This window comes from Neoarius graeffei, chromosome 13 (genome assembly GCF_027579695.1).
Source record: "Neoarius graeffei isolate fNeoGra1 chromosome 13, fNeoGra1.pri, whole genome shotgun sequence".
In the NCBI taxonomy this organism is placed as follows: Eukaryota; Metazoa; Chordata; class Actinopteri; order Siluriformes; family Ariidae; genus Neoarius; species Neoarius graeffei.
The window spans coordinates 49,026,419-49,052,807 of NC_083581.1; the positions used below are offsets into that span (position 1 = coordinate 49,026,419).

The window sequence follows — 26,389 nt, forward strand, 5'->3', positions numbered from 1 at the left end:
CACATAACACACAACATAACCACAAATATAATACATTCACATGGCTGTGAATAATAGTGGAGGTTTCCTGAGTGAGCACGTACTCCTGTATTTTAATTTAACGATTAGATTTGGTTTATTTGTGGTTAAGACGCAGAATAAACAGTTTCAGTTTACCTCTAATGAACTACTACAAAACACTGTGAGAACTGGCTTTCTCTAACGGTGCACGTCCTTAATGGCTGTTGATCTCAGACCAGTAACTATTGTTTGCCTTCATCAACGCAAGATGGAAGTTGAACAGGGGCCAGTTTGGCATACCTCCTTGACCTATTGGATGTTTAAGGATAAACACATTGCTTGCACTAGTAGAACTGCAAATAGATGATTTCCAAAAGGTAATGATGTGTGCAGGGGTCTTAAAGTTCATAAACAATAAAGATGTTCCCAGAATCAGCTCCTGGTCAAGTTATTGATTTACATACATTGACAATTTTATTGAGAAACCCTTAAAATGTCCAAACATCTCATTGGTGCAATACTGTGCACCAAAATCATACAATAAATTGTGAGAGCAAAGGTTCACAACCCTTAGCTGTGGCTAAAAAGGCTATACTGTATGTGACTCAACATTCGTGTTACAGCACACAATTTCTGGTTATTCTTATTAAGTCATCTCTTTTAAAACAGGGGACATAAATTGCATCATATGTATTAATAGACTGGGGGAAGGGTCAAGGGTTGGGGGGAAACTCTGCATACATAACCCAATAGGATGTGTGCAGCCACAAAGAGGACTGTAGCTTAGGACTGTAGTGAAGACCACCACTGTCAAGTTCAAAAAAGTCTGAAGACCAGGACTAGCTGAGATCAAGTTAAGCCTGAGTCATAAGTGGGTCAAGACCATGTCAGAATCGAGTCCAAAAGAAAGCTGAGTCAAAAGCCGAGTCAAAATCAAGACCAAGAATCATCAAATAATTTTTGAGGCCAAGCCATTACTACAACTAGTTGGCTTCATGCATGTGTTATGCCAGTGATGATGCTATGGTCACTGGAAAAAGGAATTACTTCTTGTCAAACAAGAAAAAACAATACAAACATTATTTTTTACAAACTCTCAGTTGAGACTAAGACCATTCTTAGCAAGACCAATGCCAAAAACCAAGACAAGACCAAGTATAAATCCGAGTAAGTCTGAGAGAAAGTCTAAAGTCCTTCCAGCACCATGCCCTGGTCTTCCCAGGCAGTCTCCCGTCCCAGTACTAACCAAGGGTGGGTTTCCCAAAAGCCTCTTAATGCAAAGAGCATCTTAACTAGGAGAGAAAGTGTTCATTGTGATGCTCACGCTACCATTTAACAATGATCTTTGTGCTACGATGCTTTTGGGAAGCTCACCCCAGGCCGTTAAAGGCACATTGGGCAGCACCAATCTCTGTTTCCATAGCCCTCGGCCTCTCGCCTATACAGCTAGGGTTGAAGTAGGGAGCTAATCCTCTGGTAACCATGAGAGTTTGACTCCCCACTCACATCTGTATTGCAGCATGCCTTGCCAGACAGCAGTAGGTACCATTTTTATGATGGTCTTTGGTATGGTCCAACCGTGAGTAGAACTCGCGATCTCCTGATCGAGAGGCGGCCTTGCTAACCACTAGGCCAGCTTGTGGTAAGGCTGTAAGAAGTCCAAGTCAATATGAAACCAAACTCAAGACCAAACTCGAGTTCAAGACAGGGCTCAAGCCCAACTCTAGATAGGCATAAAGATTCCAAAAGCAGAAAGGCATCAACAAGGCTCTCGAATTTATCAAAACTGTTTAAAATACTTTCATTTGTTTTGAAGAGGAAACCAGAGAATCTGAAGGAAACCTGGACAAAGAGAAACTCACAAACAGTACAAAGAGTAAATGGAGCTCAGGATCAAACTGAAGACCATGGAGCTATGAGGCAGCAGCTCTACCTGCTGCACCACCAGAAGTAAAGCCTACATCATACAGTCATAATGACCAGTTGGTTGAATGTTTGCTCATTAATACAGCATCATATCCATTCATCCATCCATTCATTATCTGTAGCCGCTTATCCTGTAGCTGCTCATCCTGTTCTACAGGGTCACAGGCAAGCTAGAGCCTATCCCAGCTGACTATGGGCGAGAGGCAGGGTACACCCTGGACAAGTTGCCAGGTCATCGCAGGGCTGACACATAGAGACAAACAACCATTCACACTCACATTCACACCTACAGTCAATTTAGAACCACCAATTAGCCTAACCTGCATATCTTTGGGGGAAACCAGAGCACCCATAGGAAACCCACGCAGACACGGGGAGAACATGCAAAATCCACACAGAAAGGCCCTTGCCGGCCGCTGGGCTTGATCCCAGGACCTTCTTGCTGTGAGGCGACAGTGCTAACCACTACACCGTCGTGCCACCCCAGTATCATATCAGTTTCATATTTTCTATACAGTCTACCATAACAGTGAGTGTGTTGCAACAGTACATATGTTCCAATGTCATGTATACAGTGCCTTGAAAAAGTATTCAAACCCCTTGAACTTTTTTCACATTTTTCCACCTTACAACCACGAACTTAAAAGTTTTTTTATTGAGATTTTATGTGATAGACTAACACAGAGTAGCACATAATTGTGAAGTGAAACGAAAATGATAAATGGTCTTCAAAATTTTAAACAAATAAAAATCTGAAAAATGTGGTGTGCATTAGTATTCAGCCCCCTGTACTCTGACACCTCTAAATACAATCCAGTGCAATCAATTGCCTTCAGAAGTCATCTAATTAGTTAATAGAGTCCTACTGTGTGTAATTTACTCTCAGCATAAATACACTTCTTCTGTGAAGGCCTCAGTGGTTTGTTAGAGAATACTGAAGAACAAACAGCATCATGAAGACCAAAGAACTCACCAGACAGGTCAGGGATAAAGTTCTGGAGAAGTTTAAAGCAGGGTTAGGTTATAAAAAAATATCCCAAGCTCTGAACATCTCAAGAAGCACTGTTCAATCCATCATTCAAAAATGGAAAAAGTATGGCACAACTGCAAACCTACCAAGACATGGCCGTCCACCTAAACTGACAGAGCGAGCAAGGAGAGCACTGGTCAGAGAAGCAGCCAAGAGGCCCATGATCACTCTGGAGGAGCTGCAGAAATCCACAGCTCAGGTGGGAGAATCTGTGCACAGGACAACTATAAGTCGTACACTCCACAAATCTGGCCTTTTTGGAAAAGTGGCAAGAAGAAAGCCATTGTTGAAAGACAGGCATAAGAAGTCCCGTTTGCAGTTTGCCAGAAGCCATGTAGGGGACACAGCAAACATGTGGAAGAAGGTGCTTTGGTCAGATGAGATCAAAGTTGAACTTTTTGGCCTAAATGCAAAGCGCTATGTGTGGCAGAAAACTAACACACACCATCCCCACTGTGAAACATGGTGGTGGCAGCATCATGCTATGGGGATGCTTTTCTTCAGCAGGGACAGGGAAGCTGGTCAGAGTTGATGGGAAGATGGATGGAGCTAAATACAGGGCAATCCTGGAAGAAAACCTGTTGGAGGCTGCAAAAGACTTGAGACTGGGAAGGAGATTCACCTTCCAGCAAGACAATGACCCTAAACATACAGCCGGACCTACAATGGAATGGTTTAGATCAAAGAATATTCATGTGTTAGAATGGCCCAGTCAAAGTCCAGACCTAAATCCCATTGAGCATATGTGGCAAGACTTGAAAATTGCTGTTCACAGACGCTCTCCATCCAATCTGGCTGAGCTTGAGCTATTTTGCAAAGAAGAATGGGCAAAAATTTCAGTGTCTAGATGTGCAAAGCTGGTAGAGACATACCACAGAAAACTTGCAGCTGTAACTGCAGCAAAAGGTGGCTCTACAAAGTATTGACGCAGGGGGGCTGAATACTAATGCACATCACATTTTTCAGATTTTTATTTGTTTAAAATTTTGAAGACCATTTATCATTTTCATTTCACTTCACAATTATGTGCTACTCTGTGTTGGTCTATCACATAAAATCTCAATAAAAAACTTTTAAGTTCGTGGTTGTAAGGTGGAAAAATGTGAAAAAGTTCAAGGGGTATGAATACTTTTTCAAGGCACTGTAACAGAAGAAAAAGCAGGGGATTGTGGGTCAGGGGCTTATCCCCATGCACTGTGAATTAGTAGTGAATGATGGCTGTAGTGTTCTCCAATAAACTCTGTGACTCTCAGCCTCTTACCAAGACAAGCTGTTAGATTCCAGTGACATGACTGATGAAGAAAAAATGGAAACACTAAATTCCTTTCTGATTATGTGTCCAACTGATTTAAATCTAGCATAAACTGACACACACTTCACCTGAGCTCTGCCTCCATTATGTTTCCAAAGCAAGTTCGACACCACCTCTCTTTCTCTCTCTCTCCCTCTGTCCTTCTTTCTCACTTCTCTACATGTGTTTGTGCAGACAATGTCAACAAAAGAGTGAAAGAACTGACTGAAAAAAGGTAAGACAGAGAGATAATACACAATAGTAAAAAGACTGACGTGAACACAAGGACTGATAAACACAGAAAAGATGAGTGATGCAAGAGCAGAAACGATTCAGTGTGGAATAATGGAAACTTTATTTGAAATCTAGCCCTTTATTTGAGACTTGATGGCGACCACACACAGACACACACACACACACACACACACGAGACAGCATGGTAACTATGGAAGTCTGCTCTCTATATCACTCAGCAACCAACACCACACAGGCCTTTTTTCTTCTTGATGGACAGGAAAATATATCAGTAACTTCGATATCAGCAGACGACTGAATCCATCTGTCTGCCAGGCAACTACACATAAAACCTCAGGGCCCAGACACATAATCTGCTTGGCACTTGGTGTAGAGTTTAGTTCACTCTTTTTATCGACTTTAATATTATAGAGGCCAACAGATATCAGTGTGTCTAAGAAGGCTTTCAGTATGCAATAGTTATGTGTATAATTAATGGAAAATGTCCTAGAAATAGCCTAAAAATGAGTTCCTAAATAGTGTGGGAACCCTGAACATGAATATCTCAGTTTTCCCGAGAGAATCTGTACTAATCTTTTCTAGAGCTAAACTGGAAAAGGAGCAAGCACTCCAAGACCTTAGTTAGATGCTCATTTCATAGAACTGGCAAGAGAAAGCCGGATCCCAATCAGCGCTGGAAGGCTGTTATTGAATAAGAGAGAGGAAGCAGAGGTCGAAGCAAACAGCCTGATTGCTTTCCCATCAGTTACACACAGAGAGAGAGAGAGAGAGAGAGAGAGAGAGAGAGAGAGAGAGAGAGAGCACTATTAATGGCAATATAGCTCACTCAATGGCAGGAAACTGTAGAGTCCTTACAGTTCTCATGCTTGGCACCATGCCACTCTCTGCACATGACACACAATGGGGCACTATTTTGTCTCTGACACACACACACACACACACACACACACACACACACACAGGCACACTTAATACCAACACTGCTATTCTAGCTGACTATCTCAGGAACAGGAAAAGGGCACAACTTTCCCTCTAAGTAAACAATGTAAAAGTGCAAAGGGATATTCTAACATTGTTAAAGAAATCAAAAGCCGAAAGAGAAATCAAAGAAATCAATGAAGCATGAACTTTCATCAAAAATACACAGTAAAACTGTGAACACATTATATCCATACACTGTAAAAAAAAAAATGGTTGACAGAACTGAAATTATCTAGGCAACGTGATGCATTTGTTTTTTTGAGTTCTCTTTACCTAAATAAGCCAAAGGTTGACACAACACAAATTTGCGAATTCTGCCAACCTTTTGTTTTTAATAATACAAACTCATTATACTAAGTTTGATCAACAAAGACTTTCAGTTTCATATGTAAAATCTAACTTCTACCAATTTTGTTTTTTGAGTTCTAACAATTTTCACCACACCCCATCATTCAACACAACACAAAGTGTAGTTAAAAAAAACCCTTTTATTCACCATTTTGAAAATTTCACATTACAATTGTGAATTCACAGACTCGTGCCCTATGAACAGGGCACATATGTCTTCTATAAAGTTTTACGGTCAAGAAATTACGATAATTACCTATGAAACTCTGGAGACAGCCAATCGTGTCAACCTCCTTTGCGACCAAAGGAGAAAACGTTGGGCTTGTGGAGAAAGGAAGGAAACCCCGTAGTAGGCGTGTCAATGAACATAAAGTAAGAAAACTTAAAACTTCTTGTTAGAGAGTAGGACAGTCTTTAGAAATTTGAGGGAAACTAAGAAAAACTTGTTTTGCTTAATCAAGTATCTTTGTTAGTTATTTTCTAAGAAAAATGAGTTGTACAAACGTGAGTTTGTTTGTTAGATGTCAAAATTGTTTTTCTGAGTCAGTTTACAATAAAATTGTGAGCTTGAACAACAACTGTCATTTATATTTTTTACAGTGTACATACATCCATTATCTATACCACTTATCCGTCTGGGTCGTGGGGGAAGCTGGAGCCAATCCCAAATGACTTCAGGTGAGAGGCGGGGTACACCCTGGGCAGGTCGCCAATCTATCATAGAGCTAACACAGAGACAAACAACCATTCACACTCACATTCACACCTACGGTCAATTAGCCAGCTGACCTAATGCGCATGTCTTTAGACTGGGGGATGAAAGCAGAGAACGCAGACATGTGGAGAATATGCGAACTCTTCACAGAAAGGCCCCTGGCTGTGAGACTGGAACCCAGAACCTTGTTACTGTGAAGTGACAGTGCTAATGCCTGCACCACCATGCTGCCCTTAACATGATAATTAAATATAATACAATATAACAGTGGGCGGCACGGTGGTGTAGTGGTTAGCGCTGTCGCCTCACAGCAAGAAGGTCCGGGTTCGAGCCCCGTGGCCGGCGAGGGCCTTTCTGTGCGGAGTTTGCATGTTCTCCCCGTGTCCACGTGGGTTTCCTCCGGGTGCTCCGGTTTCCCCCACAGTCCAAAGACATGCAGGTTAGGTTAACTGGTGACTCTAAATTGACCGTAGGTGTGAATGTGAGTGTGAATGGTTGTCTGTGTCTATGTGTCAGCCCTGTGATGACCTGGCGACTTGTCCAGGGTGTACCCCGCCTTTCGCCCGTAGTCAGCTGGGATAGGCTCCAGCTTGCCTGCGACCCTGTAGAAGGATAAAGCGGCTAGAGATGATGAGATGAGACAATATAACAGTGATAACAGCTTACGAATACAACAAAGCAAATATCCATTATACCACTTACAACTGCATCTGGAGATGACCAGTGTCCAAAGGAATAATATTCAAATAAAGAGCTTATAGAGTATTTCTTTTCAGGAAGTCAGTAAATTGAAATTCAATTTAAAAATTGTTCCGTTCAGTACATGAAATAAGCATCCTGGTTCTACATTAAAGCTTTAAAGTTTTAGTGAATCTTTAACTGATAATCTCTCCAACAATGAGGTATTGAAATATTGCCTTATGGGTCTCTTTTTCTTTCTTTTACTTTCCTGCATTTCTTTTAAGGTGCATAATTGAACTGTACATATTTCAGTAAAGTTTTTTTGTTTAAAAATCTGATGGATGACATACCACAGAGGCAAGTGGGCAATAAATCTGGGGAGTGTTTTCCCAGGCATTTAGTTATCATCATAGAGAATAGGCTTTTAAATCTTTAAGCTCATCTATGCATTTATAAAATCTGTCTTTATCTCATCTCATTATCTCTAGCCACTTTATCCTGTTCTACAGGGTCGCAGGCAAGCTGGAGCCTATCCCAGCTGACTACGGGTGAAAGGCGGGGTACACCCTGGACAAGTCGCCAGGTCATCACAGGGCTGACACATAGCCCATGTTTACATTAGACCGTATCAGCGGATCATCAGATTAACGTTTTTAAAACAATTAGTGTGCACACAGCAACGCCAATACACGATTCGCGTGCACACAGCAACACCAATACACGGATACGCTCGGCTCCGCAGGCATCCTGCGCTCCAAATCACTCCACCCTGAACAGCGAGTGCCCTCTGGAGGGTGCGCACTCCGGCCTTGCGCAGCTCACAGAGCACGCGAGTGAAGTGCACAAGCTGTGATTCGGGACTGAGCCGCTGTGTGTGTGATCCCAGCGCATATCACTTACCACTTGCAAGTGGAAGGATCGCAAGCCTAAAGACAATCATAACTACACAATGGGCAGTATTTGCATCAGTATTTGCAGTATTTTCATACTTTTATACTCTTTAATGAAAGGTGATACAAGGCGGAAGTCCGTGCCGTTTTTCAGCAGTCGCATCACATGACCAACGCCAGCGAATCAGGAAGGTGGATGTCACAGTGACGTTGTCCAATGACGACGCCAGCTAGAGCTCAGCACAGCGTATCCGCGTATTCTCAATGTTTACACAGCACCGGAGCTGACACGATCTGGATTGAATACGTGGACCCTGGCGGATTCCCATTTCCCGGCGTTTCCAGGCGGTTTAATGTAAACGGACAGTGCATCCGCGAAGAAAACGAGACAGATACGGTCTAATGTAAACTTGGCCATAGACACAGACAACCATTCACACTCACATTCACACCTACGGTCAATTTAGAGTCACCAGTTAACCTAACCTGCATGTCTTTGGGGGAAAACAGAGCACCCGGAGGAAACCCACATGGACACGGGGAGAACATGCAAACTCCACACGTAAAGGTCCTCGCCGGCCACGGGGCTCGAACCCGGACCTTCTTGCTGTGAGGCGACAGCGCTAACCACTACACCACCATGCCACCCATATATCCACATTCACTGGATATAAGCAATCGTGTGCTCTGATTGGCTACTCTACTACTAGGATCTCAGCTCATATACTGTGAGTAGAGAAAAACAAAATGGCAAAGCGTGTTGCTGAACCAACCGAGGATGAAATAAAACTTTACTTGAAAACAAAACCCTAAAAAATACAAAAAAACGCAACAAAATATGGAATAAAAGTATGTGATAAGAACGTATATATTTTTTAAAGAATTATTATTATCATCACATTTTTCACAAATTGCTACTGTCATTTTGCCGGTTTGTTTACATTCTAAGCGGAAATTATTTTGTCAGATGTTTTGTATAAAACTTTTATTTATTGAATTTGCAAAAAAATAACAATAAAAATGCTTCGTTACTCAAAATCCAGTGAATGTGGATAGAATAAAACAGTTATTCCACTCAATCTCATCAGCTATACCCGATGAGGTGCATCAGCTCATGTCCGACTCGATTTCGTAGAATAACTGTTTTATATATATAGGGGGCAAGGATCACTGGAGGAGTAGCACCTTTGTAGCAGCCCTTGTGGCGTCCTACACTGGTCTCCCCATATCCAGCATCATGTGAAGCGAGTCCAGGGGGATCCTGGATACATGGCACTATCAAGTGGCCACAAGCCTCTCCATGGTGAAGACCGTCCGTGTGTGGCTTCAAGCCACATCCTACCCAAGGTACCCCTGTTTCAATGCAGAACACGGCGGATCTAGAGGAGCATACCCCGGAAAAAAAGGAAAAAAAGGAAAAAAAACCAGCACACTGTTGGAGCCAGCTATGGACAAATAACCCAATGCCTTGTAGGTTAGTCTCGGGAGAGCACAAGGCTAAGGGAGCTAACCCCTACAGAAAAACCCGGAGTGAAGCCCTGCAGGCAGTTGGTAACAGACTCTGTCACCCTTCCGGCAGCTTCTGCAACCAAGTCATCCCCAAACGTAGTACCCTGCACTCCTTTGGACTCGGTCGATGAGGTCAAGAAGGGGGCCCTGTTGTCTGGGCAGCGCAAGGCCTCCATACACTTCGCCCTGGCATGCACCCTGGAAAGGTCACTCCAGTCTCGCCGTGTGGTGAGAATACAACAAGGAAGACAGCATTTACCGGTTATAAGTCCTAGGTCGAATGGCATAGAGTCGGACGCCAGAGGCTGTCTTCATCGGTGGGAGGGGCCATCGCGTCCCACTGGTCAGCTATCGCTCACCTCAAGTCGAGCAGCCCTTGACCAGTAAGGTGCTGACCTGCCACGGTCTGCCTGCTTCAGTGGGTGCCTGGAGCTTAGAGTCTCAGTGCTCGACAAGTGGATCGTCAAACCTGCACCAGGCAAACATCATATCAAGAAAACAAAGCCTCCAGCTCTTTGTATAGCAAGCTGGAATGTCAGGACCATGCGTCCAGACTGACGGACAATCTCGAGGTAGTGGACGACACCAGAAAGACTACAGTGATCAACATGGAGCTGGTCAGACTGAACATAGACATAGCAACCCTGCAGGAGACCAGACTCCCAGACAGTGGCACGCTGAAGGAGGAGCACTACACCTTCTTCTGGTAAGGCAAGAGCACAGAGGAAGCCAGAGAGCACTGGACAGGCTTTGCCATCAGAAATGCACTGCTTCCCATGATCGAGCCTCCAACAGATGGCACAGAGCGATTACTTAGCCTACGCCTGTCCACCACGCAAGGCCCAGTCACCATCATCTGTGCCTACGCCCCCATTCTACAGGCAGCAGTGGAGGTCAAGGACCAGTCCTACGAGTCGCTTGACGCCAGGATCAGCAGTATCCCCATGCAAGAGCACATGATCCTCCTAGGTGACCTCAACGCTAGGGTTGATGCCGACCATGAGTTTTGGCCACCATGGCTTTGGGAAGATGAATGAAAATGGGCAGAGGCTCCTGGAGCTGTGCTGCTTCCACAATCTCTGTGTTACAAACACCTTCTTCCACAACAAGACATGCCATAAGGCATCCTGGAGACACCCCTGGTCAAAACATTGGCACCAGCTGGACCTGGTCATTGTCAGGCCCGACTCTGTGAACAACATCGCCAACACCAGAGCCTATCACAGCGCTCACTGCGATACCGCCCACTCTCTCATCATCTTGAGAGTGAAGCTCAGGCCCAAGAAGCTTTACCACTCCAAACAAAAAGGTCAGCTGAGAATTAACACCAGCAAGATGGCATACACCAAGAAGAACCAAGAGTTTGTGGAACTGCTGTATCAGACTCTCCCCAAGACATCAGCTGGCAGTCCAGAAGAAACCTGGGCCTCCCTTCGCAGTACCATCTACAGTGCCGCCATAACAACGTACGGCAAGAAGGATCGGAAGAACACTGACTGGTTCGAGGCAAACATCGCAGAGATGGAGCCTGTAATCGAGTCCAAGCGGACTGCTTTGATCAATTACAAACGCAACCCCAGCCAGAAAAACCTGCAGGCACGAAGATTCCCCCGCAATAAGGCCCAGCAGACAGCACGCCGGTGTGCCAACGATTACTGGCAGCACCTCTGTTCCTCCATCCAGATTGCCTCTGACACTGGCAACGTCCGAGGCATGTATGAGGGAATCAATCAAGCCATGGGTGTACCCATAAAGAAGACCGCCCCGCTGAAGACCAAGACTGGGGAAGTCATCACGGACCAGGAAAAGCAGATGGAGAGATGGGTTGAACACTTCCTGGAGCTCTACTCCAGAGAAAACTCTGTCTCTCAGAAAGCCCTGGATGCCATAGAAGACTTGCCGGTCTTAGAGGAGCTGGATGCAGAACCCACGGTTGAAGAACTGAGCAAGGCCATCAATGCTCTCAGCAGTGGCAAAGCACCAGGTGAGGACGCCATCCCCCCTGAAGTTATCAAGAGCAGGAAGCCAGTGCTGCTGAAGCCACTCCACGAGCTCCTGTGTCAGTGCTGGAGGGAGGGCAAGGTACCCCAAGACATGCGCAATGCCAAGATCATCACCCTGTACAAAAACAAAGGCAATCGTAGCGACTGCAACAATTACCATGGCATCTCGCTGTTGATCATTGTGGGAAAGGTTTTTGCCCAAGTGGTACTGGCCCGACTGCAAACCCTAGCTGAACGCATCTATCCTGAATCCCAGAGTGGATTCAGGGCAGAGAGATCAACCGTGGACATGATCTTTGCTGTCCGCCAGCTACAGGAGAAGTGCCGTGAGCAGCAGATGCCCTTGTACTTGGCCTTCATAGACCTCACCAAGGCCTTCGACCTGGTGGGCAGATGCGGCCTCTTCCAGCTGCTAGGCAAGATTGGCTGCCCCCCAAAACTGCTCAACATCATAACATCATTCCACAAAGGCATGAAAGGCACAGTCTCTTTCAACAGATCAACCTCTGAGCATTTTGAGATCTGCAGCAGAGTGAAGCAGGGCTGCGTCCTTGCTCCAACTCTGTTCGGCATCTTCTTCTCCCTGCTGCAGGCATATGCATTCAGCAACTCAGAGGACAGAGTCCATTTACACACAAGAAGTGACGGAAAGCTGTTCAACCTAGCCCACCTGAAAGCCAAGACCAAAGTCCAACACGTCCTGATCAAGGAACTTCTTTTTGATGATGATGTAGTGCTGACCTCCCACACACAGGAATAGCTTCAGAGACTGATCGATCGCTTTGCGAAGGCCTGTCATGAGTTTGGGCTGACCATCAGCATCAAGAAGACAAAGGTGATGGGTCAAGATACCAACGACCCATCAGTCATTAACATCGGTGATGGGGAGCTTGATACCACTGACAGTTTCACCTACCTGGGCTTGACCATCTCCAGCAACCTCTCTCTGGATGTGGAAATCGACAAACGTATCGCCAAGGCCGCTGCTGTGTTGTCCAAGCTGAGCAAGCGTGTGTGGAACAACAAGTGCCTCACAGAGAACACCAAGCTCAAAGTGTACCAGGCATGTGTCCTGAGCACCCTGCTCTATGGCAGTGAATCATGGATAACATATGCCAGGCAGGAGAACCGGCTTGAGAGCTTCCACCTTCAGTGTCTTAGGTGAATCCTTGACATCTCCTGGAAGGACCGAGTTCCCAACACTGAGGTCCTAGACAGAGCAAGTCTCCTTAGCATGCACCTCATGCTGAGCCAGAGGTGTCTTCGATGGCTTGGCCACATCCATCGAATGGAGGATGGCCGCATCCCAAAAGATCTTCTCTACGGCGCTTTGGCTGAGGGATCCCGCCCTGCTGGCAGACCGCAGCTCAGGTACAAGGATGTGTGTAAGCGCGATCTGAAGCTCGCTGGTATCAACATCCAAAGCTGGGAGTCCCTCGCAGATGACCGAAGCCGTTGGCAGAGTGCTGTCACGAAAGCAGTGAAGAGTGGTGATGAAAGACGCGCCCACCAGATGGAGGAGAAAAGAGCGACAAGGAAACGGAGACAACAAAGCCAGCAGCAACCTACAGATTTTATCTGCAACAAGTGCGGCAAGTACTGCCACGCCAGAATAGGGCTCCTCAGCCACTTAAGACGCTGCTTACAAACCACAAACTGACCTTCCATGCCGCTATCCATGGTTCCATGGTCTCTCGAGGCTGCCTAAGGAATATATATATATATATATATATATATATATATATATATATATATATATATATATATATATACCCATTTTTATTTAATGCCATTATCTTGATTACTACAACTAAAAAAGTTGCAGAAAATGGCATTAAATAAAAATTTCTCACTGTATGCGGTATCTTTTCACACTAAAAAAGCATAGAAAAATTGGCGATATTTAACTGATCGCAAAACCTTTTATGAGGAACGAAAATTCAGTCACAGAATTACATCAGAAAAAAATGAACTTTCATTTCTTAAAATTCAAACCAAGATTTCTCTGAAGCGACATTGCTATAATCGGAGTGATGAGTTTTAAATATGGTTTTCAGTACATTTTGCCTTGGATTCCATATGTTAGCAATATCACTGAGCTGACAAGGCAATCTTAATCATTTCATAATTTTGGCCTCTCTGGTGAAGAATTACCCATATATATATATATATATATATATATATATATATATATATATATATATGTGTGTGTGTGTGTGTGTGTGTGTGTGTGTGTGTGTGTGCAGTATAGAAACAGTATTACTATGCTGAGAATTGTTCCAATGTTTGAAGCTGGTTTAAACATTTGTAGGTTTAATCTTTTGAACCACAGAAGATGAGTCTTGAGTACAAAGGCCTCGGACAGGGGCAAAATGTGTGGATGGAAGGCACTTGAAGCAAAAGCAAAAGAATGAGGGAGGGGGAAGTGACTGAAATACAGAAAGAGAGAGAAAAAGCACAGTGGAGGTGAGGGGTTCATTTTGGCTCGGCTCCAGCGCAGGTTGAGACAGATCGTGTTAACAGCAGCATTCCAACCTTATTCTCCTTCTCAGGGGGTCTAAAGGACTCCCCGGTTGAACTCCACCGACACTTACACTTTAAACACTCACACCACACACATACTCACACACAGGTAAATGTACAACAGCACACATTCTGGTCCCATTTCCTTGAATTCCAACCTGAGAGATTACTGAGAACCTTCTTAAAACTGAAGATATTATGAATTCAGAAATGTCATGTTCTCTCTCTCTCTCTCTCTCTCTTTATCTGCTCAGTCAGCCATGTATCATGGTCCTTGTGTTGCTTTTTAATCAGCAGGTTTAACAGACACTGAAAAAGAAAACCCTCCCACATGGAAGAACACACAACACAAAGCTAGTTACAGCCCCTTGCTTCCATTCAGAGTGTACGCTGGAGTATGTTGGCCAACACAAAAGACAGCCAGACTGTGCAATCACTATCACAGTGCTAACCTGAGCTGTGAATGGAAATATTATAGCCCAAAGGCAGGAATTTCAGACCTGATTTCACAGTTAGCTTAACAGCATGTCGCTACTGTAAATCCTCTGCTGTTGGCTCCCCTTCACCCCATACCCTTATCCAGAAACATGAGTGAATCCTACAGCAGAAGACAGGAAGCACAGCCATCTAATAGTTTCTCTATTGCACAGGTGCGTTTAGTTCTTTTACAAACCCTCCATCCCTCTAAAACTGACTTTAAACAAAATGCCAAAAAATCTAATTAAGCTTCAAACAAATACTGTCTTTCTCTTCCTGCTCCTTTCCTTCCTCTCTCACTCGCTCTTGTTGACTGGGCCTGTGCAATCCTACACCATGAAGTGTTTAGGCAACACAAAGGGGAGGTAAGTATGTGGGAAATGAATAGGTGTGGGAGTATATGGGTTACAATCGGTACATTGGAAAATGTTCTCAATTTTTTTTTGAAAAGCAGATTTCAAAAGAACTGAAACTGATGAAAAAAATTACATACAAAAAAGTAACTGAAAGTAAACAGCCACCAGATAGTTATTGAATGTAGACAAGTTCACGTCCCGCTTAAAATCCCATTCTGAAATTTGAAACGTGAGAGCCTTCCAAACAAGTGTCTGCTACGAGGAGTAGTGTTGAGTAACACTACTGTATGTGTTATTGTGATCTTGTGAGCGTAGGGGGAGAAAAAGAAGTATACTGTGTGTGTGTGTGTGTGTGTGTGTGTGTGTGTGTGTGTGTGTGTGTGTGTGTGTGTGTGTGATGTTAAGATACATAAAGAGAGAGAGATGAAGAAAGAGAGACAGACAGACTGACAGATAGACAGACAGACAGACAGACAGACAGACACACCTGTCCCAGGTCTAGCGTGACGTTCACTTCGTTGTATTCAGCGCTGCGAGAGAGGGGAGGGCTCTGCCACCACCGCTCTGTTCCATCAATAGCGTTAGTGATGGGATGGGCTCGGTTACTGTCTGCCGTGTCACATGTGTCGCAGTACTGGCCCTAAGAAAAAACAGCCACACACACACACAAATACCAGCACATTTACAACACTTTTCCAACAAACAAATGCCACATAGCTGATAGCACAGCTGCATTTCTTTCCATCGACAAGTGAACTGTATTGTACTTAAACCCATGTTTTGAATTTGGTTGCCGTCTTTGACCAGGTGTATCCATATACAGTCCTGTGCAAAAGTCTTAGGCACCCTATTATTTTTTTCATACAATCTTTGTTATAGATTTCTATTTTATGACTTCGACATTATCGAGTCAGTACAAAAACATTTTAGAGTTCCAAACGTTCGTTTTCCAGCACAAAATTAAATGTTACAGGAAAAAAAAGAATGTTTGTATCTGAGCAGTACATTACACAAGAGTGCTCTGAGAGCACAATTTCCCCCGCTGGCAACTATGCTGTAACTCTGGTAAAATGCGACTGAATTGAATGAAATTGCAATATGCTTATTACCGACATATAACAAAAAAAATCCTGCCAAGTTTTGTGAAATTCCTCCAAATATCATGAGAGGAGTTGATTTCAGAAGGTCAGTACGCTTCCCAGGATGGATGGACGGACATCGCCACAACATAATCCCCCTTCGGGCCTTTCAGCCAGCGGGGGATAAAAAAACTTTTTGCCAAATTACATGAAATTCCTCCAAAAATTGTGAGGGAAGTTGATTTCAGAAAGCAAGGACACCTTGATGAAATTGCCAAAGTACAAGTTTGTTAATAATCAAGGGCGTAACGCTGGTAAAATCTGCCCAAATTAAACAAAATTTCAATATGCGTACAACTGTCATATAACAAAGCCTTTTGCCAAGTTTGGTGAAATTCCTCCACAAATTGTGAGAGGAGTTGATTTCAGAAGAACATACACCCTCATGAAATTGTCAGAGTACAAGTTATTTAATCAAGGGTCAAAACTCTGGTAAAATTTTCATAAACAAAATTAAATCACAATATGCGTATTACTGTCATATAGCAAGGCCTTTTGCCAAGCGTCGAGAAATTCATCCAAAAATTGTGAGAGGAGTTGATGTCAGACGGCAAGCACACCTTCATGAAATTGTGAAAGTACAAGCTTGTTAATCAAGGGCTGTAACTCTGGTAAAATGTGACCGAATTGAACAAAATAACAATATGCATACTACTGATATATAACAAAGCCTTTTGCCAAGTTTCGTGAAATTCCTCCAAAAATTGTGAGAGGAGTTAATTTCAGAAAGAAAACACACTCTCATGAAATTGTCAAAGTATAATTTTGTTAATCAAGGGCCACAACTCTGGTAAAATGTGACCGAATTGAATGAAATTATAATATGTGTATTACCAACATATAACAAAGAATCCTGCCAAGTTTTGTGAAATTCCTTCAAAAATTGTGAGGGGAGTTGATTTCAGAAGGTGAGCACCCCTTCCAGGACGGACAGACAGACGGACATTGCCACAACATAATACCCCTTCGGGCCTTTGGGCCAGCGGGGGATAATAAGACACCACTTTTCAGATTAAAAAAAGAAAACATAATGAAGGTTACTGGGTTTTGCTGCAAAATTAAGAAGCAAGTGTGACAAAGTGTCCAGAAGAACTGTAGCTGGTTTTGCAAAATGCTCAGTAAAACCTACAGCTCATTTCTTTATAAAACTGCACTCATTGTCCCTGAGACTACTATTTTTTTGAAGCAAAGGGTCGTCTTACACCAGATATTGACTTTGTTTCATTTATGATGGCTTACTGCTGGTTATAGTATTTTTTTTTTTTAATGTTGAAACATTTCACTTCATTATTTTTAATCTTTTTTGGTCTACAGCATTTCTTTACACCAGATCTCACCACGTCCCAACTTCATGCATGAGCGCGAGAGAGAGAGAGAGAGAGAGAGAGAGAGAGAGAGAATAAAATAAATGTTATAAAATTGTTCGAGCTACAGAACTCACGATAGCTGGCTACTGACTACAGGAGGTTATCTGGAAGCAACCGGATGTAATAGTTTTGTTCTCTACATGGGATTTCAGATAGCTAGCTCTTTTTATTATCTGGGTATTATTGTCTGGGTTATATTATAATATTGAAGAACTGTGAACAATTCAGCAATTAATGTTTTACATGTGTGATTACTATTTAGATATTCTACTGTGTGCTTTATGTGGCTTGTGACACAGCATTAAATGTTCTCTTAAGGTGTACACTCGTAACCGTAAGTTTAATCAGGTGGAGAATAGTGCAGCACAACAAACATTACAAAATCTCCTTTCTCACATAACGTGCTGTAGCATTTTGAGACGAGAGAAAAAAATAATTAACTCAATTTTACTTTATCCAAGCTTACTCATTATCCAAGTAAAGTCCACTATCTTGAATTTAGGCCAAACAAACAGGTTCCTATTCCATTTGTTTGCCCCAGACACAGGGTATAAATTAATAACACTGGGTAAAACACTTTGATTTTCAGTCACAGAAAAAGTGTGACTCCTTTTTTCTGTTGTATTTTAAGATCATCTGATAAAGTTAAACACCTCCTCCTACTTTTACAGGTGCTGTTATGTGAACCCACCCACCCTCGGATGTCTTTAATTAACAGCGGTACCTACACAAGATAAACAAACAAGATGGGTATCGATACAGCCAGTAAAGACTAGGTAGATAAAAGAGTTTAGATAAAATATATTATTAAGGTAATCCATCAGAAAGATGTTGCTATGACTGAAGAAAATGCCGGAACTCAAAGATTCTCTTAAAACATGTCTTTTAAAGCTTTATCACTGACTGACAGTTGGTCTTAAACTTAATTAATTAATTAATTAATTAATTAATTAATTAATTAAAACCCTTTACTTAAAGGACTGACTCAGAGAAATATTCAAATGTGCACAAGCTTATACTAAGCAATCATGTTTAAAGAAATAAAGTAATAAAACAGCATAAAGAGTCCATGTTCAAATTTAAATCAAAGTAAGTTATATAGTGGTGCTTGAAAGTTTGTGAACCCTTTAGAATTTTCTATATTTCTGCATAAATATGACCTAAAACATCATCAGATTTTCACACAAGTCCCAAAAGTGGATAAAGAGAACCCAGTTAAACAAATGAGACAAAAATATTAGACTTGGTCACTTATTTATTGAGGAAAATGATCCAATATTACAGATCTGTGAGTGGCAAAAGTATGTGAACCTTTGCTTTCAGTATCTGGTGTGACCCCCTTGTGCAGCAATAACTGCAACTAAACGTTTCCGGTAACTGTTGATCAGTCCTGCACACCGGCTTGGAGGAATTTTAGCCCATTCCTCCATACAGAACAGCTTCAACTCTGGGATGTTGGTGGGTTTCCTCACATGAACTGCTCACTTCAGGTCCTTCCACAACATTTCGATTGGATTAAGGTCAGGACTTTGACTCGGCCATTCCAAAACATTAACTTTATTCTTCTTTAACCATTCTTTGGTAGAATGACTTGTGTGCTTAGGGTCGTTGTCTTGCTGCATGACCCACCTTCTCTTGAGAGTCAGTTCATGGACAGATGTCCTGACATTTTCCTTTTGAATTCACTGGTATAATTCAGAATTCATTGTTCCATCAATGATGGCAAGCCGTCCTGGCCCAGATGCAGCAAAACAGGCCCAAACCATGATACTACTACCACCATGTTTCACAGATGGGATAAGGTTCTGATGCTGGAAGGCAGTGTTTTCCTTTCTCCAAACATAACGCTTCTCATTTAAACCAAAAAGTTCTATTTTGGTCTCATCCATTCACAAAACATTTTTCCAATAGCCTTCTGGCTTGTCCACGTGATCTTTAGCCAACTGCAGATGAGCAGCAATGTTCTTTTTGGAGAGCAGTGGCTTTCTCCTTGCATCCCTGCCATGCACAGCATTGTTGTTCAGTGTTCTCCTGATGGTGGACTCATGGACACATTAACATTAGCCAATGTGAGAGAGGCCTTCAGTTGCTTAGACGTTACCCTAGGGTCCTTTGTGACCTTGCTGACTATTACACACCTTGCTCTTGGAGTGATCTTTGTTGGTCGACCACTCCTGAGGAGGGTAACAATGGTCTTGAATTTCCTCCATTTGTACACAATCTGTCTGACTGTGGATTGGTGGAGTCCAAACTCTTTAGAGATGGTTTTGTAACCTTTTCCAGCCTGATGAGCATCAACAACGCTTTTTCTGAGGTCCTCAGAAATCTCCATTGTTCGTGCCATGATACACTTCCACAAACGTGTTGTGAAGATCAAACTTTGATAGCTCCCTGTTCTTTAAATAAAACAGGGTGCCCACTCACACCTGATTGTCATCCCATTGATTGAAAACACCTGACTCTAATTTCACCTTCAAATTAACTGCTAATCCTAGAGGTTCTCATACTTTTGCCACTCACAGATATGTAATATTAGATCATTTTCCTCAATAAATAAATGACCAAGTCTAATATTTTTGTCTCATTTGTTTAAGTGGGTTCCCTTTATCTACTTTTAGGACTTGTGTGAAAATCTGATGTTGTTTTAGGTCATATTTATGCAGAAATATAGAAAATTCTAAAGGGTTCACAAACTTTCAAGCACCACTGTAGCAGTTTCAAGGAAAAAGCTACGAATGCAGTTTCAGCTATTTTACTAAAACAAGTGTGTAATGATATCAGCATGCAGTTTGTATGATGATAATCTTAGGGCTTTCCTAAGTGTAAACTGCTTGTTGGATTTATGCCTTAACACAAGCATAAACACTAGCACCAGTATAAACATAATATTCCATCTATTCATCCATTATCCATAACCGCTTATCCTGTGAAGGGGTCCTGTGCAGGCAAGCTGGAGCCGATTCCAGCTGACTATGGGCGAGAGGCGGGGTACACCCTGGACAAGCAGACACATAGAGACAAACAACCATTCACACTCACATTCACACCTACGGTCAATTTAGAGCCACCAATTAGCCTAACCTGCATGTCTTTGGACTGTGGGGGAAACCGGAGCACCCGGAGGAAACCCACGCGGACACGGGGAGAACATGCAAACTCCACACAGAAAGGCCCTCGCCAGCCGCTGGGCTCAAACCCAGGACCTTCTTGCTGTGAGGTGACAGTGCTAACCACTACACCACCGTGCCGCTCTGTAAACATAATACAAATTCCACATTTCTACATTTTATAGCATTATGAAGTTCTCTCTGGGTTAGGGGCAGTTTTGAGATATTAGGCATCTCGGGTAGGGATATCCATATTTTTGTTCAGTAAAGCCGACATATTTCCAATCATTGAACAGTTTGAGAAATAAATGTAGCAAACTGTACTTTTATTTTGTGTTTGTTTTATTAATACATTATTAATGTCTTCATAAATGAATCCATTAGTTTGCATTAATGGAATTCCACCAGTCTTTCCTTCAAGAGTAAACTGTGCCCATGACCTGCTAGCAACTAGATTCACTCTGTTATTGCAGTTAGTGAAGTGCCAAGAAGCACTGATTACAAAAGGCTTAATCAAGAAGGAATGCAAGTATACACTCCAGCTATAATTAATCATATACTGTATATAACAGGTCGACGTAGGACAGTCTAGGCAGGGAGAGTTATTTTTCCACAGATCACTGCAGCTCAGTCCCACACTGTGGACAAATGGAAGCCTTCAAATTGAGCGACTTGCTACACATTTGCATTTTCTCTGATCTAACACCTTGAGCTATCAGTTCCCTGTTCCCCAAAGCCTTACGCACAGCCTGAATGCCACAAATTCCTCAGGGGAGAAAATGCTAATAGTAACGTCACACCAGACTTTGCATTTTACTATGTTTGAACATCTCACTGACCTACTAACCGCCCGACCCCAGGAAGAGCTAAGTATGCCCCATATGACGCGGTACGCGGTGGTCCGGACTACCGTTGTGGTCCGGACCACGCCGTTTTCAGGTGTGGTCCAGACCACCAAGTTCAGAAGACAAATAAATTTTAAATTTTCAGCTACTTCTTCCCCTAATTTAGAATAAATTCTTTCCTTTGCCCTTTCTTCTGTTGCTTTGTAGTCTCTAGCACATTTTTTCTTATTCCTTAGAAGCTGTTCATAACCACCCTGAGACATAATGACGAAAGTTGGTAAAATTATTTTTCACTTCCCTCGTGGCAGCTCCCGCTTTTTTACATGCGTTAGAACTGGTATCTTTTATTGCGCGTGTGTTTTACGCATGCATTTCTCTTCCGGTTTGAGAAAAAATAACAAATGATGTACGACTTTGTAAAAAAACTCGTATTAAATGACAAACACAGTATGATTTTGGTAAGTTTTTATTTATATCGTAATATAATACAGCATACGGTGAACCGGACCACAATCCAGGAAAAATAATTAATTAATGCCCTCGTTTTGTATGGAAAATACGGTGATCCGGACCACCGCGTACCGCGTCATATGCCGCTTTTCCACTACAAACGCGGCTGAGCCGTGCCGTGCTGAGTCGAGCCGAGTCGGGCTGAGCGGGGCTGTTGGAGTTGCATTTCGACTACAACCGCGCTGAACCGTGCTGGCTGGAAGTGGGTGGACACATTGGGTGGAGTTAGCGAAAGTGGGTGGACGTCACATGATGTCGTTAAGCAGCGCAAACAGTGACATCAGTGACCTTTTAAGCGGTAGTCTCACGACCCGAATAGTAAACAATAAACATGGAGGACATGGAGTCGTTAGTGTTGCTGGTCTTGGTGCTGTGGCTTGTTGTCACCGACAACACCAACAGATACTGGCAAGAGCGTATAGATGAGGCGAGGCGCATAAGGCTTCAGAAATTCTCGTAATTATTCTTCTTCCGGGTTTGCGGTGTTTACATATCCCAGCGTGCTCGTGGGGTGTGTGTGGGAGTGTGAGGACACTCCTCCTCACCAATCAGTGCACAGGGGAGTGTCTGCTCACGCCCCTAGCCTCACTCGGCTCGCTTTGGCTCGCTTCAGCCCCACTCCAAAACGGTGCGAGTTTTAGGGGCTAAGCAGGGCTGAAGCGAGCCGAATCGTGCTGTTTTTTGGTAGTCGAAACGCGAGCCGTGTCGGGCTGAAGTGAGCTGAAGCGAGCTGAAGTGAGCTGAAAAAGGGTAGTGGAAAAGGGCCAATAGTGAGCTGCTAGCTCTGAATAGACACCTACCGGTATAGCGCTGAATAAACATTTACAGTGTTCGATTAAGTCTCGCAAGGTTCCTGAAAGTCCAACTGGAATTTTGGAAACACTTCAGGAACATGTACAAAGAACAAAAACATCCATGCTTACTTCAAGTGAACATTTGAACTGTAATAATATAATGAGCTGTTATATCACTGGTTCACCTGGACCCATATAAACAGCTACGCTTTCAGAAAAAGGGTACTAAAATGTTCCCTAACTTGTAGCTGGAGAGGTACCCTTAAGCACACACTTTCTGTGCCTTTAGTATGTATATTTTACCTAGAAAGATGTAAATGATGTACCTTTAAAGCTCTAAACAATCACAGTCCAATACCATGTATACTGTATGCTTATACTTACATTTCAACCTAATATATATATATATATATATATATATATATATATATATATATATATATATACACACATATATACATACAGTGGTGCTTGAAAGTTTGTGAACCCTTTAGAATTTTCTATATTTTTGCATAAATATGACCTAAAACATCATCAGATTTTCACACAAGTCCTAAGAGTGGATAAAGAGAATCCAGTTAAATAAATGAGACAAAAATATCATACTTGGTCATTTATTCATTGAGGAACATGATCCAATATTACATATCTGTGAGTGGCAAAAGTATGTGAAACTCTAGGATTAACAGTTAATTTGTAGGTGAAATTAGAGTCAGGTGTTTTCAATCAATGGGATGACAATCAGGTGTGAGTGAGCACCCTGTTTTATTTAAAGAACAGGGATCTATCAAAGTCTGATCTTCACAGCACGTTTGTGGAAGTGTATCATGGCACAAACAAAGGAGATTTCTGAGGACCTCAGAAAAAGCGTTGTTGATGCTCATCAGGCTGGAAAAGGTTACAAAACCATCTCTAAAGAGTTTGGACTCCACCAATCCACAGTCAGACAGATTGTGTACAAATGGAGGAAATTCAAGACCCTTGTTACCCTCCTCAGGAGTGGTCAACCAACAAAGATCACTCCAAGAGCAAGGTGTGTAATAGTTAGAGAGGTCACAAAGGACCCCAGGGTGAGAGAGGTAACTGAAGGCCTCTCTCACATCGGCTAATGTTAATGTTCATGAGTCCACCATCAGGAGAACACTGAACAACAATGGTGTGGATGGCAGGGTTGCAAGGAGAAAGCCACTGCTCTCCAAAAAGAGCATTGCTGCTTGTCTGCAGTTTGCTAAAGATCACGTGGACAAGCCAGAAATCTATTGGAAAAATGTTTTGTGGATGGATGAGATCAAAATAGAACTTGTTGGTTTAAATGAGAAGCGTTATGTTTGGAAAAAGGAAAACACTGCATTCCAGCATAAGAATCTTATCCCATCTGTGAAACATGGTGGTGGTAGTATCATGGTTTGGGCCTGTTTTGCTGCATCTGGGCCAGGACGGCTTGCCATCATTGATGGAACAATGAATTCTGAATTATGCCAGCAAATTCTAAAGGAAAATGTCAGGACATTGGTCCATAAACTGAATCTCAAGAGAAGGTGGGTCATGCAGCAAGACAACGACCCTAAGCACACAAGTCGTTCTACCAAAGAATGGTTAAAGAAGAATAAAGTTAATGTTTTGGAATGGCCAAGTCAAAGTCCTGACCTTAATCCAATGGAAATGTTGTGGAAGGACCTGAAGCGGGCAGTTCATGTGAGGAAACCCACCAACATCCCAGAGTTGAAGCTGTTCTGTACGGAGGAATGGGCTAAAATTCCTCCAAGCCGGTGTGCAGGACTGATCAACAGTTACCGGAAACGTTTAGTTGCAGTTATTGCTGCACAAGGGGGTCACACCAGATACTGAAAGTAAAGGTTCACATACTTTTGCCACTCACAGATATGCAATATTGGATCATTTTCCTCAATAAATAAGTGACCAAGTATAAAATTTTTGTCTCATTTGTTTAACTGGGTTCTCTTTATCTACTTTTCGGACTTGTGTGAAAATCTGATGATTTTTTAGGTCATATTTATGCAGAAATATAGAAAATTCTAAAAGGTTCACAAACCTTCAAGCACCACTGTATATATATATATATATATATATATATATATATATATATATGGATAAGGGTGGGCAGCATGTTAGTGTAGTGGTTAGCAAGAAGGTTCTGGGTTCGAGCCCAGCGGCTGACAGGGGCCTTTCTGTGTGGAGTTTGCATGTTCTCCCCGTGTCTGCGTGGGCTTCCTCCACAGTCCAAAGACATGCGGTTAGGTTAACACGGGGCAGCCGTGGCCTGAGATTGGGCTGAAGTGCCCTTGAGCAAGGCACCTAACCCCCAACTGCTCCCCGGGCGCTGTAGCATAGCTACCCACAGCTCTGGGTATGTGTGTGTGCTCATTGCTCACTTGTGTGTGCGTGTGTGTTCACTGCTTCAGATGGGTTAAATGCAGAGGTTAAATTTCACTGTGTGCTGAAGTCTATGCTTGAGTGTACATGTGACAAATAAAGGCTTCTTGGCTTGGGTACTACACCAGTGACGAAGAAAGGTACAGTTTAGTACCCTTGGTGTTGACTTAATTTATCATGAATAAAGAAGTGTTTAATTAATGCTGGTTTTTCTGCTGTGTAAATAAACACTAATATATGAACATCCAACAGACCTATAACTGTGTCAGCTCTGGCCATTTTATGCATTTAACTGGAAATGAATAAATTACTAGAACAACGCCTGTGAGCAGTGTTACCAGCTTCATGCTTTCCTGCTTTTCGTGCCGCATTACACCTGATCTGCTGCTTGGGTTTGATTTGTCTGCCAGCGGCATGGGGCTTAGATGTTATGCATGCGTTAGATTAAATTGGCAATGTATTAAAACGTGCATCAGGAGCAGTGTGAGGTGGTCTCCTATTACACGACAACTTTTTGGAATAATGGAGGACCTTGTTAGGAGTTCATACAGTGTGTGTGTGTGTGTGTGTGTGTGTGTGTGTGTGTGTGTGTGTGTGTGTGTGTTTATATAATACTAAACAAGGCTAGTAAAATCTGACAATTTTGATCTTGTGGGGACATTTGGTTGGTCCTCACAAAAGAAACTGTTGTTGTTTTAAAAAAAAAAAAAAAATTAATAAAAGAGCCAAAAAGTGTCCTTTGTATTACTGAGGTTAAGGTTACAGTTATGTGCAAGCACAGCATTAATTAACTGTATTAATAATTTTGTCCTCACAAGGATAGGGACACAAATGTGTGTGTGTGTGTGTGTGTGTGTGTGTGTGTGTGTGTGTGTGTGTGTTTGTTACTATATAAAAGTCTTAGGCACATGCAAAGAACTGCTGTAGAGCAAAGATTTCTTCAAAACTAATGATATTAAATGTTTCTACATTAAAAAAATACTATAAACAGGAGTAAACAGTAATAAATGAAACAAAGTCAACATTTGGTGTGAGACGACCCTTTGCTTTAAAAAAAAACAATAGTAGTCTCAAGTACAGTTAGTGCAGTTTTATAAGGAAATGAGCTCTAGGTTTTACTGAGCATCTTACAGAACCACACTCTCAGAAAATAAAGTGTTATTGTACCTTTAGGGGTATAACGGCTTGTCCTGTGGCAGGTCCCTCTAAAGTACTTATTTGTATCCTTTATATACTGCTTGGGCACAT

At 42.6% G+C, this 26,389-nt stretch overlaps 1 protein-coding gene across 1 annotated transcript in view; it reads right to left on the reverse strand.

The window, feature by feature from the left end:
• The window catches only part of lama5 (laminin, alpha 5), a 244,931-nt gene that overhangs the window by 204,965 nt on the left and 13,577 nt on the right, over nt 1-26,389 (reverse strand). The window contains 1 exon segment of the mRNA XM_060937932.1: nt 15,473-15,625. Coding sequence (XP_060793915.1) covers nt 15,473-15,625 — 153 coding nt within the window.